Source organism: Cygnus olor, chromosome 2 (assembly GCF_009769625.2).
Source record: "Cygnus olor isolate bCygOlo1 chromosome 2, bCygOlo1.pri.v2, whole genome shotgun sequence".
NCBI lineage: Eukaryota > Metazoa > Chordata > Aves > Anseriformes > Anatidae > Cygnus > Cygnus olor.
In genome coordinates, this window is record NC_049170.1 from 70,158,262 (window position 1) to 70,177,601 (window position 19,340).

The window sequence follows — 19,340 nt, forward strand, 5'->3', positions numbered from 1 at the left end:
TTTCCTCTTCCTTCAGGCATAGATCGCAGCAGCCTCCCTTTTCTGAAGTGCCTCCTCAGGTAAAGGAGGCAAAGGCCCCCCGTGGGACACGCGCTGGGTCAGTGGCTCCCAGGCCCAATGCCAAAAATGCGTACCTACCCTCAGCTTCACAGCGCTCAGCCCCACTGAAAAGAGGGCTGCCTCTTGTGGCTGACAGCCCCAGGCTCGCAATGATCAGCGACAAACAAGTTTTCTGGTACAAGAGTCCACTGGTGGAGCACACTCTGCTCGTTAGAGATTCGCTTATGCTTGGCCCATTTCACAAAACACACTGAGGTTTGCTTGGCACACATCTCCTGATGGAGAAGGCAACAGAGGGGACATAATCCCCTACCACCACTGCTAGCCCCTACTCCCCAGCTTTCTGGCACACACACATTCACGTCAAGATACACAAATGTTGCCATGGATGCATACACCACAGTGTTGTCAGTCAGTAGGGAAGAATCACTGATATAATACGAGTCAATGGCAAAGGGCACAAAGCCTTTATTTGTTCAATCACTTCCAGCACGGCACCTAGAAACACTACCAACCACAGCTATGGCAGCCAAGGCCACCTTTGCCTGATTATATCACTGCACAAGCTCCTGTGATGGCAAGCAAAAGCAGGAAATACGTTTATGCAGCTAGGATCACCTCAGCCCTGGCATAAGACAAAACACTATTAGCACTACCCGCTCACCTCAGCATGTAGGTCTTATACCGCCCTTTCCCTTCACTACCAAGGTAGAGCCTCTCCCCTTTCCTGCACCTCATGTAATGCTATTTTCCAAAATACATGCATTTTTTCTTATTCTCCCAACAAACATCCCCATTTGCTGAGGCAATACTCATCTTGCCACCCAACATGCTCCTGCAACACAGACTACACTTACATGCACACTGTACACAACAGAGTCTGTCAGTTCCTGTAGGGATTAGGATAAAGGGAGGGAGGTGTCTGGAAGCACTGACCAGTTCCTGCCTTACCATATTTCTAGCCACAGGCACCAACAGGGTTGTAGAGGTCAAACTGGGGAGTGCAACCAGACCATATTTCCTTGAGGAATATATTCTTGAGTGGAGCAACCACACATGCAATTGGACATCTCAATCTTTCCCAGGGTGGCTGCCTATGGCCATCTTGCAATCTCTTTTGGGTGTGGAAGGTGAGTAGAGAGAAGGAAGCTTCACCCTGCCCCTGGCCAACCCATCATTGTTGGATATGCACTGATGGATAAAAGCTTTCCTCTGTCATCAGACAATGTGTGTCCCAGAAGTGTAATCCCCAGGGCATCAACTCCACCCCAACATTACAAAAAAAAAAAAAAGACATTTACTGAAATCAGAACCCTTCTCTGTGCTGGCACAGGGAGTTCTGAAACCATAGGCAGCAGGAAAAGATGGTTGATGCATGACGATGACACCTCTCCCAAAACGTCTGTCAGCCTCAGCAGCTGCCAAGAGAAAAGGTGGGCTGTCTCTGTATGGCACCTCTGCTCCAACACAAGTGGGTCAGTTATGAGCAGAGCTCTGCCAACTCCTCCCTGAGGTGCTGGGGCACCTTACCACATGGACCAGTAATGCTGAGTCACACCACAACTCCTAGCACAGTCTTTCGCACAGAGAGGTTTGGATTTGAACACACACAATTAATCTTGCAAATACTCATTCAATCAGCTTACAAAAAACTGTCTCATACTACCCTTAAGAGCAACAGAGCCCCATGTTGCAAAAGGAACTCCAGCAAAAAATCATGGCTTTGGTCTGCTTAGGTATGCCTGCCTGATTGCTTCACAAGGGCACTGGGCGGTGAGGACAGCTGCCTTCCCAATCATGAAACTCCGTTTTCAGTAAGATAATATCAAAGGTGATGCAAGCGCAGAGAGGCAGCAAGGGCACAATGTCTGCAGGGTTACCTGCAGGTGAGGTGACAGCCTGCAGAGGACCACTTAAGTTGTACATCCCCCACAGCGTAAGGCAGGGGAGTAAGACCCCAGCGACAAATCCATGTGAGTCTAACAACAGGCTGAATCTGCACATGTGAAAGATTTTAACAAGCACAAGTATGTTAAACTCATTCTTTCCTATTAAAAAAAATGGCATATATTCTGTTCAAATAATTACACCACCTTATTAGTGAAACCACCCTCATGGTTAATACTGTATGTATATAAATAAAAGATTTAATTATAAAAGATGGTGACTAATTAACCAACAACAAGCCAGCCCATTCCCCAAGCCAAAGCTGATTTTATTTGCCTTTCTTCATTTTTGCAGTCTTTTCTTTCCGCTTCTTCACATGCTTTGGAATTTTGTTTTTTCTCTTCTCTCTTTGGGCTTCTTTGACCATCTTTTTCCTTTCCTATAAAGGATCAAAACACCATTCATTTAAAGCCAGCAGGAATGACAGATTTTGAGAAGGCCTGTCAATCTTTAAATTAATTAACACATCACATCAAATACACTGTTATCAAGAAGAAAAAAAATCTGTGGGAGTGAGGAGAAGAAAGGAAAAAGGAAGTGTATCAGTCTGCAGCTCCAGCCCCGGGCTAATGACAATACAAAATTCAAACTAGTTAAAACCTGAGTTTCACGCAACCTTTGAAGAAAGACAACGAGAAGTATGCAACTCATGTTATTTATAGCAAATATTATACAATAATAAGTCTGATCTAAATTTTCTGTTACCCATAGGGCTACTGTAGTATGTGTTTTTAAACACCACACAAAAACACTGATCCAGTAACTGTTGTAACGGGGGCTAGGCCACTGCAACACACTATAATTTCTGCCAGACTGTGCAGAGACTATGCTCATCTGGAAAAAAATAAAAAAAAAAAATCAGCGTAACAGAAGGCAGGGAGAAGGAAAGCAATCACCACTGATAAATCATTCAACCTACCAATACACTTGTGGGACACCAAAAAGTTCACCTTACTCGCACAATAATAAGTCCAAATGAAAACCTGTCTGTAAGGATGAGAAGTGGCCAAGACGTCCCTGTTTCATGTCTGAAAGGCAGTAGCTCTACATTTCCAGATAGGTACAAAAAGCTTGTAGTAGAACAATGCAGTTTCATTCAATGGACTTGGAATCTACTACATTATCTTTTCTAAAAGGGAAAAAAAAATCCAAAAAACTAACAAGCAATACCCCACACCTCAAACCCCCTAAACCTAGCAAGTTTCATCCTTCTTTTGCATAGAACCTAAATGGCTGCCAACAGGCTCTCACCCATGGTCGATGCTCTGTAGAAGAGCCTCACAAGAACAGAGCATACTTGTTCTGCAGTTTGGAAAACAAAACCTGTTTGGAAAAAATATATTCCCCTTGTATGCCTGCTGTAAGTTTCTTGCCCACAGCAAAGCTAGACACTCTGTGCCAATGGGATTAGAAAAGCCACTGTGGTACACACACCATCACCAAGTCCCCAGTTGGACAGATCAAGAGGTCTCAATTCGCCGGGCAGAAGGTGGTCAGTCAGGACCAACGCTGACCTGCACACCAAGGCCTACAAACACAGCCAGAGGGACTGAAGATCCACCCAAGCTTCACTAAGTTCTGCTTTGCATGGCCTTAGAGCTCCCTGCAGAGATCGCTCTTCTAGCTTTGTCTAGGCTAGAGAGCGCTATGTCATGAAGTTCCTCTACACAAAAACACCATTAATAAAACATCTGTAATGAAATTCACTTTCTATGCTCTCATTCTCTTTCCAAAACAGAAAAAGTCTAAAGCTTGTTTCAGACAAGAATTAGGAAGAACCACTCAGAACTACGTTTGGATTTTTTTCCTTTCATTTGGACAGATGTAGGAAAATGAGCAGTTCCTGGCCAGCTGACCTTTTTATCCATGGTAACTTCAGCAGGAAGATCTTTGGGATTCCAAGATTCTTTACAATCTGAATCAGAGTCCTCTGAACTGCTGTGTTCATAATCAGAGCCTGTTTCTGACTCATCTGCCTTCTCAAGAAGTGCAGGAATCTGTAAGATACATGAAGAGGGAATTCATCTCAAACCCAAACTCAGTAGCCTAGCAACAAAATAGACAGATTTAAAAAAATCTCCTACAAAGAAACCCTCAAGCAAGCTTTTGTCATCTCCTCTACTACAGCCACCATTGAGTCTCAACAAGAAGAGCGAAAAAGAGGTTGATCCAAACTAAGAACAGGAAATCTAGAATATACAGCATAGGATCTTTTAGGTTAGGGCTCACAGCACAGACGTATTGGCACTCCCAAACTGATTTCCCTAAGTTAAACAGCAATTTCCTAACGTAGATGAAAGCCAATTTTTAATTATACTTGGATCATACCAAAATCTACCTTAGGGGCACTGTATGTAGGCTTTAGAGCAAGTACAAGCATCTACACTGCAAAACACGCTTATTCTTAAACAACACTGGAGACTGTGCCACAGCCTGATCTCTTCCCATACTTGTAACTCCATTTTAAAAAGTCTACACCACTGCCAAGTAATGGGCAGAAACAAACGCCCTGCAGACAAGAAGCTTTTTCCATTGTCACAAGCTTCAAGACAAGGTGTTCTCTGTACGTCCTATGCACACTTTTATGAAAACAGCTAAAATGAAGGATTTCAGAAAAGGCCTTCTCACCTTCTGAACACCAGACAAATCCTTCTTCAGCCCTGTCACAGTCTGGTAGAGAATCTACACCCAGAGACACAGAAACAAAATGTTACCAAAATGCAAGTCTTAAATCTTTGCACACAGAAAAGATGAGTATCTCATAAAAGATGGTAATTCTAGCATCAATACTAACCAAAGAATTTTAAATACAACACTAGATTCAGTATTCCATGCCTTGGTAACAAGGCTTCCATTTTTGTTTGTTGCTACCAGTTTTTACTAAGAAAAATTCCTATTTCCTCCCCTTTTTTTTCTGTAGCACCTCTACATTATCTACTCACATTATCTTGCTGAACACTCAATGCCATATCCTCTTCTTTCAGTTTCATCATTATATCCACATCTCTCTCATAGTTTTTAACATCGGTCAATGTGCGAGGTATGTAAGCCTTCTTAAACACCTACCAAAGAGAAAGGAAACACACATACTCATTTACATATAGTTTCATGATGTTCTTCCATCCTAATTACATATCCTTCAGAGAACAACCATGAGGGATTTCATGGCTCAGAGAAACTAAAAATGAACATAGCAGTCACACTACCATTTGTACTGCAGAGTATTTTTTATTTTTTTTCCTGGAGCAGGCTCTAAATACACAACCTACAGGTTGTTGATAGCTCATCACTAATAAGGCTCCTACATTAGTATCACTACTAGCAGCCAACTTAGGGACTTCACCAGTCTCTCCAACTTCCTCTTTACTGATTTGAATTTTTTATTCTGAAGTTCTCATTGTTATGTTTACAATGTCTTCAGGGGACAACTCCATTAAAACAAGCTGTTACAACTTAAACTCTTTATATAAAAATTCCTCTTGAACCTACACTCCAACTCAAAAAGGGTTTCACAGTACTGTACTGGTGCAGGAACCTAACTGCAGTATCAACAACATACTTAAAATTTATCAGGCAATCTTTTTGAGACAATCCTCCAGAAAAATTAAGTCTCTACCAGATCAGACAGAAGTATTTTACTTCTCTTTTCCACGGTATCAGCTCAATCCCAGAAACAAATTCACTACACTTTATGATCCTAAGTACTAGACTAAGAGCTGCATGGACAGCAGAGACCCTGTCTCCACAGAACTTGCTCTTAATCAGCTCTATTTTTTCACGAGGGAAGTTACACAAACTAGCCTGAGGTAATGCGAGAAGTGAGAGACGTAAAAACTTAACTTCGATGCTACTTAACCACTTCACATTCTCTAACTGGACAGTACCTTCATGTAAGACAAGGAATAATTTGTTTGCAAAAGATGGACTTGCAACAAGAAAAATAGCATTTGACTCTATAATTCAAAAGGATTTGTATGCTCAAGATATCTTTGGAAACAAAAATCGTTCATTGGTCAAGCTTGAGCCAGCAGCAAACACTAAAACCTACAGCAGTCACTAAAACCTACAGCTCCAAGAGAAAAAGAAAAGTCTTTGATGAATTTATTTTTATCCAAATAAAACTTCTTCCAAGGATAAACACTGGGTGAACTAGTACAAATAGGTTCTCATACAAATTCTGCACCAATTTTTTGTTGTTGTTCCTGTTTTTTTATTATTAATTTAACTCTTCTGTAACAGAGAGAAGATTGAAAAACCAAATAAAGACTGTTTTATCTTTGCATTAAGCCTTCCCAGACTATTAGCAGTTTTCATTATGCAACAGAACGGACTTGAGGTGGTTCTTCTTACATGCAAAAGCAAGGGAGAGAAACAGTATGTGGAAGACTGAACGAATGAGACAGGGAACAAAGGCACGTGGGCAATTTCATTAATGCATCCATCTGAATATCATGTGTATTCTCCTGTTTCTAGATCACCAGTACAAAAAAATACTGGCTGAATTAGAACTCCAGTCTTTTATCGTTGTTGTTGTTAACTGAAGCGGAACTGAAGATACATCAAGGGACCTAGCTACAAGCAAACATACTGGTTTAGGTAATTGAGTATTTGCCATTTAACACCTGATCAATGTCACTTGCTTTTACACACGGCATCCTTCAATACTTCACTTCTCAACTAGTTCGGGACATAGCAATATCACTATGTTTTATTTATCAACTGTGCATTTTGCCAAATAGAACAGTTTTCATTGTTCAGAAGAGGAAAGGTTAATTTTAATTTCATAGCAGAAACAAAAATCCTCACTTACTTCCTCATCCACTTTATCTTGACTGGATCTTTCCTCCTCTGTTCTTTTTGATGCTATTTCCATTGCCTGAAGAAATATAAAGCAATACAAAGGTATCACTCTTTAGAATCGCATCATTTAATCCAACTAACCCTTCCCATCTGTATTTCTCCCTGTACTCCCCACTCTCACTCACAAAACGCTCCAGCCCTCCTTATGGCAATGCCTTGAGCGACCCCTAACGGTAACCAGCGTTTCTGCAAAGCACAAGTACAGATCTGCTTTAAGAACAGGCATACTCACTGTTACTTCTAGACCAAATTATAGCAGGTCTAGCTTTACTGTAATATATAACAGTGCAAGGGCAATACAGTGAGCAAAGCCCAGTCTTGGAATCTGCTGTTTTCACTGTCACACACAGAGTAAGCCAGAGGAGCACAAGGAAGTAAAAGCCATAAAGCACAGCTCTACTTCTCTCAACTTCCAGTATGACTGAAAGTACACAGCATCTGGAAATCCCCATGCCATAGTGCTATCTGGACAACACTCAGCCTCATGGTCTTGACTAGGAACATGGCCAGGAACAATACCTCATATGTCCACTCTGATCATGACATATGTGGCCCTTCCCCTTTCCCTCCTTCTTTTTCAATAAACATTTGACTGGGAGCAGAGGACTGACAGCTACAGACAAAACGCATGGGTGCTGCCAGCGACACCAAGCATTTTACCTCCTCCTAGAATAAGGATGTCCTACCAGCCATAATATTTGGCTAATGAGACTGCATACTTTGGAGTAATATTGCTCTAAGTCACTCCCTTCCTCCCTCAGCTCACCCTACTGAAGTCTGCAGGGTTAAGTCTTAAGTTAATTCCCAACTCCATTCTCTGTATCAGCATGGGTATATTTCTGCAGAACTAAGTAATCTTTTCTTTCCTTTTCAAAAAGGAAACAAAAGATTTAAAGCATCCTGGTTTTAAAGCAAATAGCACCTCAGACAGATGTTTGAGTTTTCATGCTTAGGCTTTTTCAGAAAACAAAATGAAGATGTGTTCATCCTGTAACAGTATAAACGGAAAAGACCCGTATGCATTTTTGAAGGAATGGCATAATGCAATGTAATGTACCAGTCCACTTCAAGATGTAGAGCAAACAAGATGGAGTTTGAACTAGATCTCAGTTTATTGTTCAAATCTACCTACATAAGCAACAAAGCCATGCGATCTCACCTTTGACAGATAGTCATCAAGGTTCTCACTTGTGATAGAAGGATCAGTAATAAACTCAAACAGCTCCCTCACAGTCATCACCGCAACATTGTGCTTTCGGAAAAAGCCTATCAGGAATCAAGGGCAGAGACAAAAGACCTTAAATAATGATGTGCAACATATGCAGCTGTGATGTTAAGTGACAATTGCAGCAACATAACAGCTCTGATGACTTAGGATAGCAGCATATATTGTACTGGCTTTAGGTATCAGATGACCCTTGGCGACCTGAAATAAAATTGTTCATCTTCCCAGTGCAACAAATACTGAAAAAAGAATAGAACTGAATAAATGTAAGTCAAATCAACTTCAGCAGGAGCCATACTGAATGGAGCAGAGGCTAAGGAGGACAAAGTAAACAATTTAAGACAGGTGTAATATTCGTTGAGATGAAAAATCTTTTCAAAAAATAAGGAGTGCAGATCTTAAACTTTTGCCAAACTGAAGTATCTACTGAAACAGTGCAGCCTAGTTATGATCCACTGAAATGGAAAGAAACATGGGACACACTAACATATCAGAATTTTCCTCACTTACTATACTCAGAATTGGTTTCTTGAGTCAAGTATAACTGATTTTGGAGGTTGCACTTCTGTATTGGAAAACAGCAGTGAAACACACAAAGGACTGCTTAGTAAGTGTTTCCCTGCTAATGTTCTCATAAGATATCTCACCCATGAGAAATCAATCATAGAAAAAACAAAAAAAAATAGTTTGGAGGCAGCACTCTGTGCCCATGGAGCCACAAATCTTTGCAATGCTCACAGCTAAGGCAGAGCATAAAGTAAGGCATTTCTAACAGTTTTTGTAGGAGGACTACACAGCAGTGGCAGAAAACAAAGCAGAAAAAAAAATCAGAAAACACTGCAAGTCAGTGAGGCACTGGCATTTAGATAGGGCAAGCCATAACACATGAAAAAAAAAAAAAAAGAACAAGGTTGCAAATATCTGAGCCAGAAGGGATCAATCAGAAATCCATGAACAGAAAAGGAATAAGGAACAACAAACATACTGGGTATCAAACACAGCATCAAAATGTATATATTTTTTTCCACAAACTTTCAGAAGTCTCTGTAAAATTTGAAAAATCATTTGGAAAAGAAAAGGGAGGGGTTGGAAAGCAGCCTGCACCAACACATTTTTTGTTCTCAGGGAGAAACGCAGCCTACCAGAAAATATTTGTCTGTTGCATAACATACGCGCTCACTCATGAAGACTGAATTTTTAAGAGAAAAATACCATAAAGGTATCCTGTTTTAGCAAAATACTATGACAAGTCTACAACCTCTAATAAATTACTCTATACCTTGATCTTCTAAGTGGACCTATATAAATAAATACAAGGAATTCTGTGACACACAATAACTTCTTGCAAATTAAAGAATTCTAGATGTGGATTACACTCACAGAAGGACAGATCGGTCTGTCTGCACAGTCCTTCAAGTAAGGAAAGTTAAGGCTGGGGGAGGCGATGCTGCAGACTGGGACTTTGACCTCTGCTTTCTATTGTAAATCTGAGATTCAGCCAGGTGACTCATTTCATCCAGATGATTTCTAGCAAAATAGGCTACACTGTCTTCTGAACTCAGCACAGAACATAGTTCTCCAAGGAACCTAGGAGAACCTGGCAAAGGAAGCATTTAACTGGTTTGACAGCCTCTACAGCCAGAGTTATAACTCAAAGACAATTCACCTTTCTGAAAAAGACATCTATACAAACAAGAGTGCAGCCCACTCACCATTAACATTGGCACAGTCCTTTCGCAGAAACTCCAGTGCATGTGGATGGTCATGCTCCACTGCCTGAGACACGTCGATGATGTGCACGTCCCCGCTGTGGTACCTGGGGACAAACACACCAAGTCATATGACTCCACCAATGTTACACAGGAGATTATTGAGGGGCAGGGGACAAAGCATGCTTCAAACTTAAGAACCCACAAACAAACTTAACGTATTTCTCTAGAATACATCTCACATATTAGAGCCAGAGTGTTTTTTTTTTGGTGAATCCTTTCCCTCCTTTATCCAACTTGTACTATTAAACTCTAAAGGAATAGCTCCTCAAGAACACACAAAACAGTCTTAGGGGTAAGGAGAGGAAAAAAAAAGTATGTATCTGTATGTCCCTCACTAATGCTTTCACTAGTTGATAATTTGTTGTTCTGGTGTTGTTATTTTTTAAACATAGATCTCAGATCTAGGTTAAAAGCTACATAATTAATTAGATAAATTGAGAAACAGTCACAAAAAAGACCCACCCACCCTTAAAGGTAGATTATTACACTCAAATTTATACACAGCAGTTGCCAGCACATACATTTCAAATGTCACAATTCAGAACAAAGTTTAAAAACATACAGCATATTAAATTCACTGAGATCTGCATGAACAAGTCTGGCATCTTGGTACATTCTTCTCATGTACTGGATGATTTGCAGGTACAGCTCCCGGACTTTCGAGTCAGATAACTGAGCATTCTTCAGCAGAGGAGCAGGCCTTAAAGTTACAACACAAATAATAGAAACTGAATAGTTTTTTCCTTCTTCATAACTGCTGTAAATGCTTTAACTGCTACACCCAATCCTTCAACTCAGTGTGTCTAAAAAGTCAGCATGAGCAGCTAAGTGCATGGAGCCAGCATGTAAGGCAGGAAAGCTTGTGTTATGTTGCCAAAGTTACTGTAGCTGTTTCCAAAAAGAACTAAGATGTTGGGACAGGTTACATTAACATTTGTACTACAAAATAATGAACTACAAATACTATTAGGAAGCCTTTCTAGCCATACTCTCGTTAAGTCATTTTCTGGATTCATTTTGCACACAGCTGATGTTTCGGAATCATGCAGACTGTCTGCAGCAGTAGCTGGCAAACATCTGGGTATTCTACGGGTCACATACACAGGTAGGAATAACAAGTTAATTTCAGAGGCCTAAAGTAATAGGTAAATAGTAGGTAAATACAGAGGGTTTGTTTGTTTTTAATAAACCTTTGTGGAAAGCTACTAATAAAGAGAATCATTTTGATTTTCTACAGATACATACCTATCACCTTTACCAATAAAGCCCATGACAAGCACATGACTTCTTAGCATAATTGGCTCTGGGCAAGGTATCTGGGCTGTATTCAACCTGTAACACGGGAAGAAAACCACAAAAAAACTAAATACAGAATAACTCTACTATATGCATTGCAAGAGTGCCTACAGGAGCTCTGTTGCTTTAAACTTCACACACAGTAAGAGCTCCTCCACTCAGGCAACTCATGCTTGTGAAGAACAACTAGGAAACAAATACAAAAAAACAGCCATTCTGCTCTGACCCTTCTCAAAATGTTCCTGTATCAGACAAAGAATCTTTGCATAATTTTAGGTTAATGCTAGATTAACTTATACAGCACAGTGTACTGTTACTCAGTAGCAGCTATTTCTAGCCTTTCCTCCCTTTTCAATCAAATCAGAGAGTTCAGACACTGAAGAGCTTAGAGTATGAACAGCCAGACAAAGGAGTATCTTGATTGTTTTTCTCCCTCTTCCCTCTGACAAGGAAGCATAAGACACTTCTGAATATTCCAGAGACCATAAAAGGCAGTAACAGCCACCATCTAGCAATAGAAGAGTATATCCTGTAACTTTTCAGTTACGTTTGCATGCTGAAATAAAAACTGGAAGAATCACCTTATTAAATTCCTCATTTCTTTTTCAGCCCATGTCTTCACCATTTTTCTTGGGTTGCCTTTGCAATATCCATGACGAAATCTTAAAAAAATACATAGACAAGGGGAATTCTTCAGCCAATCAACATCATATCAACACTGGTCATTTTACCACCTTTCAAACAACCCCTCTTCCCCAGTAAAACCAAGCAGAACTCCAACTCACCTGAATTCCCCACTCACATACTTATCCCGATCCTTGAACATCAGAATAGATGTTTTGTAAATCTTTATTGCTCTATTCTCTCCATCCGAAGTACTGGCATGATATACGTTGGCCTATTGGATTAATAAGGGAAGAAGAAGATAAAGAACTCTGAATTGACCCAACCTTCTCTCCTCTTTCTGACAGCCTGGAAAACATCCCCACCTCAGCCCCTTTGTGGCGCTCAGATGAATTAGTGAAATTGCACATAATGGCAATCTCTTTTTCTACCAGAGACAGCTTGCAGTAAGTACCAAAGACTGAGTAAATGTGTGAAGACGCACACAAGACAGAACCAACAACACACAGAATTCCACACCATTCATATTTTGAGACTGAAACAAGCCCTTGTGTGAAGGCTTAACTTCAGCCTGTACATTATTTACGTCCTAAAGCATGGCCTAAATATCTAGTGCTGGCACCACTACACCAGGCAGAAGCATGCCTTTAATCAGAATCCAAGGACCTCAAAGAAAACCAGATCAGCCTAGGGACAAGGCATTCTAAAAATGATTTATTAATTTACTTGGAAAACTGTAGTCTGGTCTGCAATATAACTTGATAATAGCAGTGCACAAATATGCTAGTTTTGCAAAAGCAATCAAAGCTCAATAATATTTTAAACAGAATTTTGTTACACCATTAGATATTCCCATCCCTGGAGAGATGCTGAACTGATCTGATCCACATGCAACAGCCTCGCATGAAGAAAGAATTACCTGGATTTGTATGTTTTCAGGCACTGTTTTATACTGTGTATACATATACACTCTGCAGAAGTTTCACATAGAAAGTATTAAGAATAGAATTAATTAAATTAATAACAAATTTAAAATTAAGTATTCTGAGAAATCCTTCGTACTTGGGGATCACAGTAACTTGCATTTTATCTTAAAATAACTTCCTACTAATCAAGTAACACATACAAAGAATAGTACTAAAACCAAACATTTCAATATATCTTGAGTACCATAAGCTTCCACCCAGCTTGCTGAGAAAAAGACTGTCATGTTGTCGTTTGTAACAGAACTTACTTCTTTCCCTGTGCTGATGCAGCCATTGATTTCTGATATGACGCCTCTTGTTAGCATCTTAAACAGAATCATTCGAGTCCTTGGATCCAACACCTCAAGTTCAATACAGAACAGTCAGCACAATTGCTCTCTATGAAGAGAATAAAACTTACTACTACAGTCTGTTCTTAGTACTATATTACAGGACTAACAGCATCAGATTATTCTTGAGGATCAAACAATAATTCAAACAACAGCCACACAGAATTTGCCGTAAATCTATAATGATGCTTCACATCCTTTAAAAAAGGAAAAGAAAAAAAAAACAAGTATATGTCCTTGAGATGGATCTAAAACAGACATAATAGAATTATTTCCTACCCACAGTTGTGTTAGATGTTAAAATACGGTTTCTCTTAATTTATAGCTTTCATAAGTGAAACTGAGCAGCTACATGGCCAAGGGCCAGTAATATTTCAGCCTTGCTTAAGAAAAAAAATAAAAACAAAGCATTTTTTGTTTATTTCTTGGAATTTAATAAAAGCTTAAAATGAAATTCTGTATTGTATATACCATCAAATTACAACACTATGCACAAAATTGAGCTCCAAAATGTTTACAAGTACAAACTTCAAAAAAAGAAATGAAAGGTTTCTTTAGAATAACAAGGCAAACAGAATTCCAAGGCAAAACTCTTGTTCCTATAGTAGCTGCTTTATCACTGATTTCAAGATTCCAGATCATTTATTCTGGTCAAAAGAGAAATTTGATGCATTAAGTACTTACTTGTTCTACTGTTGCTCTGTCTGACTTATCTTTGACTCGGTACCTAGCAAAAGTGAAAATAAAGCGATACAATCCCACACATGGGCTCAATACTTTGACAGAGTAAAACATGCCTTTCTGTTTCAAAGAGAAGATGACAGCCTCAAAACGTAAGTTCATACATACAAAGGCAGAAGGCTTTTCCTGCAGGCAGGAAAAAACAAAACCAAACCAAGCCCACAAGCATCAGTGCCCTTCACTATTATGGTTATCTTCTTGCCTCCGCTGCAGAGACAGGAGCATCAAAACATTGGAATTATTTAGGAAACTGATCCAGAAATCAAGAGGTTTAAGACCAAAATGCAAACTGCATGCCATCTATTTACAGATCTTTTTTTCCTTAATAAATTCATTCAAAATTCAGGATCAAACTAAGAATAATAATTTGAACTCAGAAGAGTTCTTATGTCAATGAAAACAGAGCCAGGCATGATACTCACATGTCTGCTTCCTTCTGTCTAGACTTTTCTGTGACTCTGTTTATAACAGAGTCATCAAAATTCAGCTTATCTGAAAAACATGTAAGACGACATGGAGAAGGGAAAAAAAAAAATTAATGTCCTATGTTCAGTATCATCTCTGCAATTGTGCTTGCCAGCAAATATGCCACAACACAACGTTCAAACACCAATGGATCTCTGATTGGGTGCATAAAGCATAGAAGCTTATCTAAGAGTTTAGTTACACATCACAGTTAACCTAGCTCTCCATTCTGTCTACATTTCAAAGCAGGATTATAAAATACCAACAACTAAGACGGTCCCACAAACTTTGAGATGCAATGACAACCTGAATTAATGCCTTTTGGATAATATCTTACATTAAATTCATCTGCCCTTTTCTTACCACAATCTAATGCCATTTTTCTAAACAGAGCAAGCAATAACCTCCAGGATTCTGTCACCCCAGTGTATTCAAAGTGGTGCTTGATTAATTGCTAAATATGTAAGAGGTGTTGTGTCTGGACACATATGCCAAGACCACTCTTTACTCTTTTCAGCCTACATTTTAGAACCACCTTGTTATGAAGGAAAATGCAACTGTTTACTGTCCCATTAAAAAAAAAAATTAAAAAATCACGACTACAACTCACCCTAGCAGGCTAAGCAGAGCAGCTATTTCCATCACACGGCAAACAAGAAGCTACACAGGCTAGGACAGCAGCCTCTTTACTTGTCACACAAACTCTACCCCTGTGAGATAACTGTTGCATAAATTACCACACTAATACTACAGGGAACAGCAATCATCTAAAAACATTTAGCTGTGGTAGCAGCTTTGAGAACAAACAATGGCATTGTAACACAGAGCTGATATTCTCCCACAATCCAAACAGTTCACTCCTACAGATAAGCTGTGGAAGAAACACTTTATCTGACCCAGAGCAGTAAAGGGAAAAAGAATCCTCTAGCTCTCAAAGGGCACACACAACAGTATGACAGCCAGTTAACGAAGACTAAAGGCAAGTCCTTTTTAATCTGTCTGCAAATGGTTAACTGCCATTCCAGTAAATTCTGGCTTAAAGCAAGCAGAACCAGTCTGAGAACATCACAGAGTGCACTGCATCTGCTTTTACAAAAAAGAAAATTTTTCTATAAACAAGACAAATATACTCACCCAAATTAATTTTATGTTCAAATTTCCTCAAAGCCTTGTCTGTAGGGGTTGACATTTTTGCTGAACAGTAACTAGGGTTCTGTCTATTTGCCTGAAACAAATGATTTGTTAACATAAGTTGCCTTCTCTTAACAGCCTTTTGAAATACACACTGTATCATAGGGAAAGTCAGCTCAGATGCCTGTGTCTATAGCTATAAACAGAAAAACAGAAAGAGCAAAGAAATGGATTGACATCAGATTTTCTTTAACTCAAGACATGAGAGTAAAAGTGACACACCAGCTATATTCCAAGAAGTGCCAAATTTCAGGGTTATATTTAGTCAGAAAACTGAGCTGCAAGTCTCTCGTATTAACACTTTTTCATCTTTAAAAGAAAGGGGAATAGCAGACAGAAACAAGGACAAAAATGAGAAGGTAGCAAGCAGAAAACTTTCAAAGATGGTGCCTTTTCTTACAGGTACCCTTCTCTGAAGATAATACCTGAACACTGTTCCACCAACACTAGACAGCACAAAGCGCTAACAAAAGGCAAGAATAAATCTCAGAAGTGCCAAGTCAGACACGATAGACCGTGATCCATACCACCCTCCTCTCAACTATTCTGTTCTGCTGGTATCAATATATAAAAAAAAAATATTTTAAACCTCTGCTGTCCAAGCTGAGGATAAAGGATGCTGGTTCTCGCATTGTGCGCTTTTCATTCTGCACAACACCGAAGTTTCTAAACCAACAGCATACAGTCTAAATCCATCCACTTCCAGCACTTCTCCTCACCTCCCGTATGTTCTTTTACCTCCTGTGCTATTAGTCTGTACTGGGTCTGCCTGCGATGGAGTTAAACTTTCACCACATTAGCCCGTCCAGCACTGTGCCCTGCACTTGTACCTAGAAACATATCGATACTACGTGAGTGTTTTGGCTATTGCTGAGCAGCACAGGCACAGCATCAAGGCTGCCTCTCCAACTCCCTCCAAAATACCAGCAGGCTGGGGTAGTCAAGAAGCAGGGAGGGGACACTGCCAGGATAGTGACCTAAACCAATCAAAGGGATATCCCATACCCATAAAAAGCCATATCCTCATACCCATAAAAAGCTGGGGGGAGAGAAGGGGGACTCCTGTTACAAAACTCTTTGTCTTCTCAAGCAACCACCATGCTTAGTGAGGCCCTGCGTTCCAAGCAGTGTCTGAACATTGCTTCCTGATGGGAAGTAAAGATCTTTTTTTCTCTCTTTCCTTTCAAATGACATTTGCCTTTTCCTTTCATTTAAATGCTCGTCTCAAACCCTCAGGGTTGTTGTCCTCCCCCACAAGCCTGTCCTGCTGACAGGGAGTGAGAGACTGGCTGCATGGTACCTAGCTGCCCCTAAATGTTGAACCAAAACATGGTCCAAAACAAAAACCATTTCATTCTGGGCATGTTGAGCAGGTACTGTCTTAAAATTCAGTGGAAAGAATGGGGAAGATGCTCAAGATCACAAAAAACAAATTCCAGAAACAAACAAACAAACAAAAAAGCAACATCGCTAAAGACTGGGACAGACAAAGATAAGGTTGAGAAAGCTAAGGAACAGAAGGAAAACTGCAGAGACAAGAAGCATCCAGCAACCGGGTTTGAGACAAGGTAGTCAAGCAGAGGCCTGGCTACAAACAGCACAGGAATAGACTCAAAGAAAGGGGATCCTCTCAAGGTAAGTTTTCCATTTGAATTTATGCTCAACATAATGTTAACATAGAACAAAGCCTCCAGATTAGTCCCATCTGCTCTTGGGTACCTTTGGTGCTTACAAAATAGCCTTCAACGTACCTGTGGATTGCATCCAGCAGCAGTACTGTGGCACTTCATGAGTCTTCCCATCTCATCATCCCAGTCCCAGTCATCATCACCCTCCTCTTCATCATCGTTATCATCGTCACCGTCTCCTTCCTCAGCATTGACTCCTTCGTGCAAGCGTGACTGGCAATTCTCAGCGACCCCATCTTCCACGGGTGTTTCTGTGTCCTGAGTAAGTTCACTTCAAACAAATACATGCTCATATAAGTGATCCTTATGGTCATAAAGGAATTTAATATGTTTATCCCAAGAAAAAATTTTGCAAGGTTAGCGCTCCATGAGATGCTTGTCACCTCGCTTGTCTTTAAGTACATAAATATAAGGATGCCACTGTTTTTAAAGGATGGACAGCATTTAAACCATCTCCATCACATCAGTGCTGCCTTCTGCCTTGCTCTGTGGGGACACATACCGGGATCCCTCTGCGACTCCAAACACATAGCACCCTAGAGCTACCTCCTCCAGCAACGTGCTTTGCTTTCTGCCACAGCTGGCTGCCCTCTGACAAGACACCACCCAAACCTCCACTGGGGACCAGCAGGCAGTGGAAAAAAAAAAATCAGGCCTCGAGAAGAACTTGGGGGAAAAAAGAAATATTTTGGATTTGCTCGGGTCTCGCTCGAGAAAGCACATGCCGGCTCCCCTCGGGCAGCTTCACCCGAGGCAGCACAACCACGCTCTCCCCCAGGTTTTTGTGTGTTTTTTCCCCCTCCGCCCCCCCGCAGCCCGTACCCGTCGGAGCACTCGGCGTCGTCAAACTGCCCCGGTACGGGCGCGCTGAGGACGGCCGCCTGGCACAACATGGCGGGGAGCACCCGCAGCCACCAACAGCCAGCGACCGCCCCGGGACTGGCGCGAGGGCCGCCCGCTACGGCAGCGGCGGAGGGACAGAAACCGGTGAGAGCGAGCGCTGCGGCGGACTGCGCAGGGCGGGCCTCCTCATGGCAAAATGGCGGCGAGAGGCAGTTCGTTAGGGCTTGGGAGGGCGGTGCTTTGGTTCCCGACGCCGTCGCTCCTTCAGTGAGCCATGGGTGTTCAGGGCTGTGTGCACGTATAAACTTACAGCCAGGAGCCTTCTGTGGTGGAGTTTACAGGGAGTAAACAGCTTGGTGCATCTGTATAGTACCATATAATGTAGCCATAAACATCTTAGAATCATTAAGGTTGGAAAAGACCTCCAAGATCATCTGGTCCAACCATCACCCTACTACCAATGTCACCCACTAAACCATGTCCCTAAGCACCAGGTCCAACCTTCCTTTAAACACCCCCAGGGACGGCGACTCCTCCACCTCCCTGGGCAACCCACCCCAATGCCTGACTGCTCTTCCTGAGAAGAAACGTCTCCTAATTTCCAACCTGAACCTCCCCTGGTGCAACTTGAGGCCATTCCCTCTAGTCCTATTGAAGCCAGGGATAGAAGAATGGGGGCTTGCTTAATCGTATTAATGATTTCTAAATAAAACAATCGTAATTATTAAAGCCAGGAATGAAAGAATGGGTCTTGCTTAATCGCTTTAAAATAGATATTGCTGAGTGTCTTTGCTTACTACTGTGCAAATTAACCGAAACAAGGAGTCTCGGGGCCCCTCACAGAAAATGTTTCCTGACAAAAATGGGGAACCTGTCTCAAAAACCAGCTGAGACCGACCTTGTGGTTTGGACAAGAGCCAAGGAGCAGCTGAGTCTGTACAAAGGCAGGGGGTCAGCTAGTGGTGATGAAGAGGAGTTATCGGAATTCATCCCCACGAACCCCCGACGACCACCACCAGAAGGCACTGCGCAGGCGCAGATGGGAGGAGTTAATGGAAATGACCTGTTGGAGCTAATTTTAATACAAACTGGGGATAGGTTATGAATATGTATGACCGTATTGGGAAATTTCATGCATATGTAACTTTTTACTGCATATAACCAAAGCAAGTTGCTGCGTTAAGGTGAACATGCCTTTGGGAGCTATCCCGCACGTGCCTGGCACCGAAATAAACCACATACCTACTTTATAACTTATTTGCTTTGAGTTACAGAGTTCTTCCACGAATCACTATCACTAGTTACCTGTGAGA

The 19,340-nt window shown here is 41.1% G+C and overlaps 1 protein-coding gene across 3 annotated transcripts; it reads right to left on the reverse strand.

Moving 5' to 3' along the window:
* Positions 1–508: 508 nt before the first annotated feature.
* RIOK1 (RIO kinase 1) lies at positions 509–18,215 on the reverse strand. Of its 3 annotated transcripts, XM_040549998.1 has the most exons (17): positions 18,007–18,215; positions 17,248–17,455; positions 15,440–15,530; positions 14,263–14,332; positions 13,784–13,826; positions 13,019–13,111; positions 11,946–12,058; positions 11,742–11,822; positions 11,110–11,196; positions 10,427–10,564; positions 9,805–9,908; positions 8,027–8,133; positions 6,818–6,883; positions 4,950–5,069; positions 4,636–4,689; positions 3,864–4,004; positions 509–2,386 (listed from the first exon to the last, which is right to left on the reverse strand). In XM_040549998.1, exons 1-17 carry the CDS (start codon positions 18,075–18,077, stop codon positions 2,276–2,278), a joined length of 1,698 nt encoding a protein of 565 aa, XP_040405932.1. In that variant the 5' UTR covers positions 18,078–18,215; the 3' UTR covers positions 509–2,275. The 3 variants fall into 3 exon arrangements, with proteins under 3 accessions (XP_040405932.1, XP_040405934.1, XP_040405935.1); XM_040550000.1 differs by lacking the exon at positions 11,110–11,196 and having other exon boundaries at positions 18,007–18,198; XM_040550001.1 differs by lacking the exon at positions 18,007–18,215 and having other exon boundaries at positions 15,440–15,632; positions 17,248–17,415.
* Positions 18,216–19,340: the final 1,125 nt, after the last annotated feature.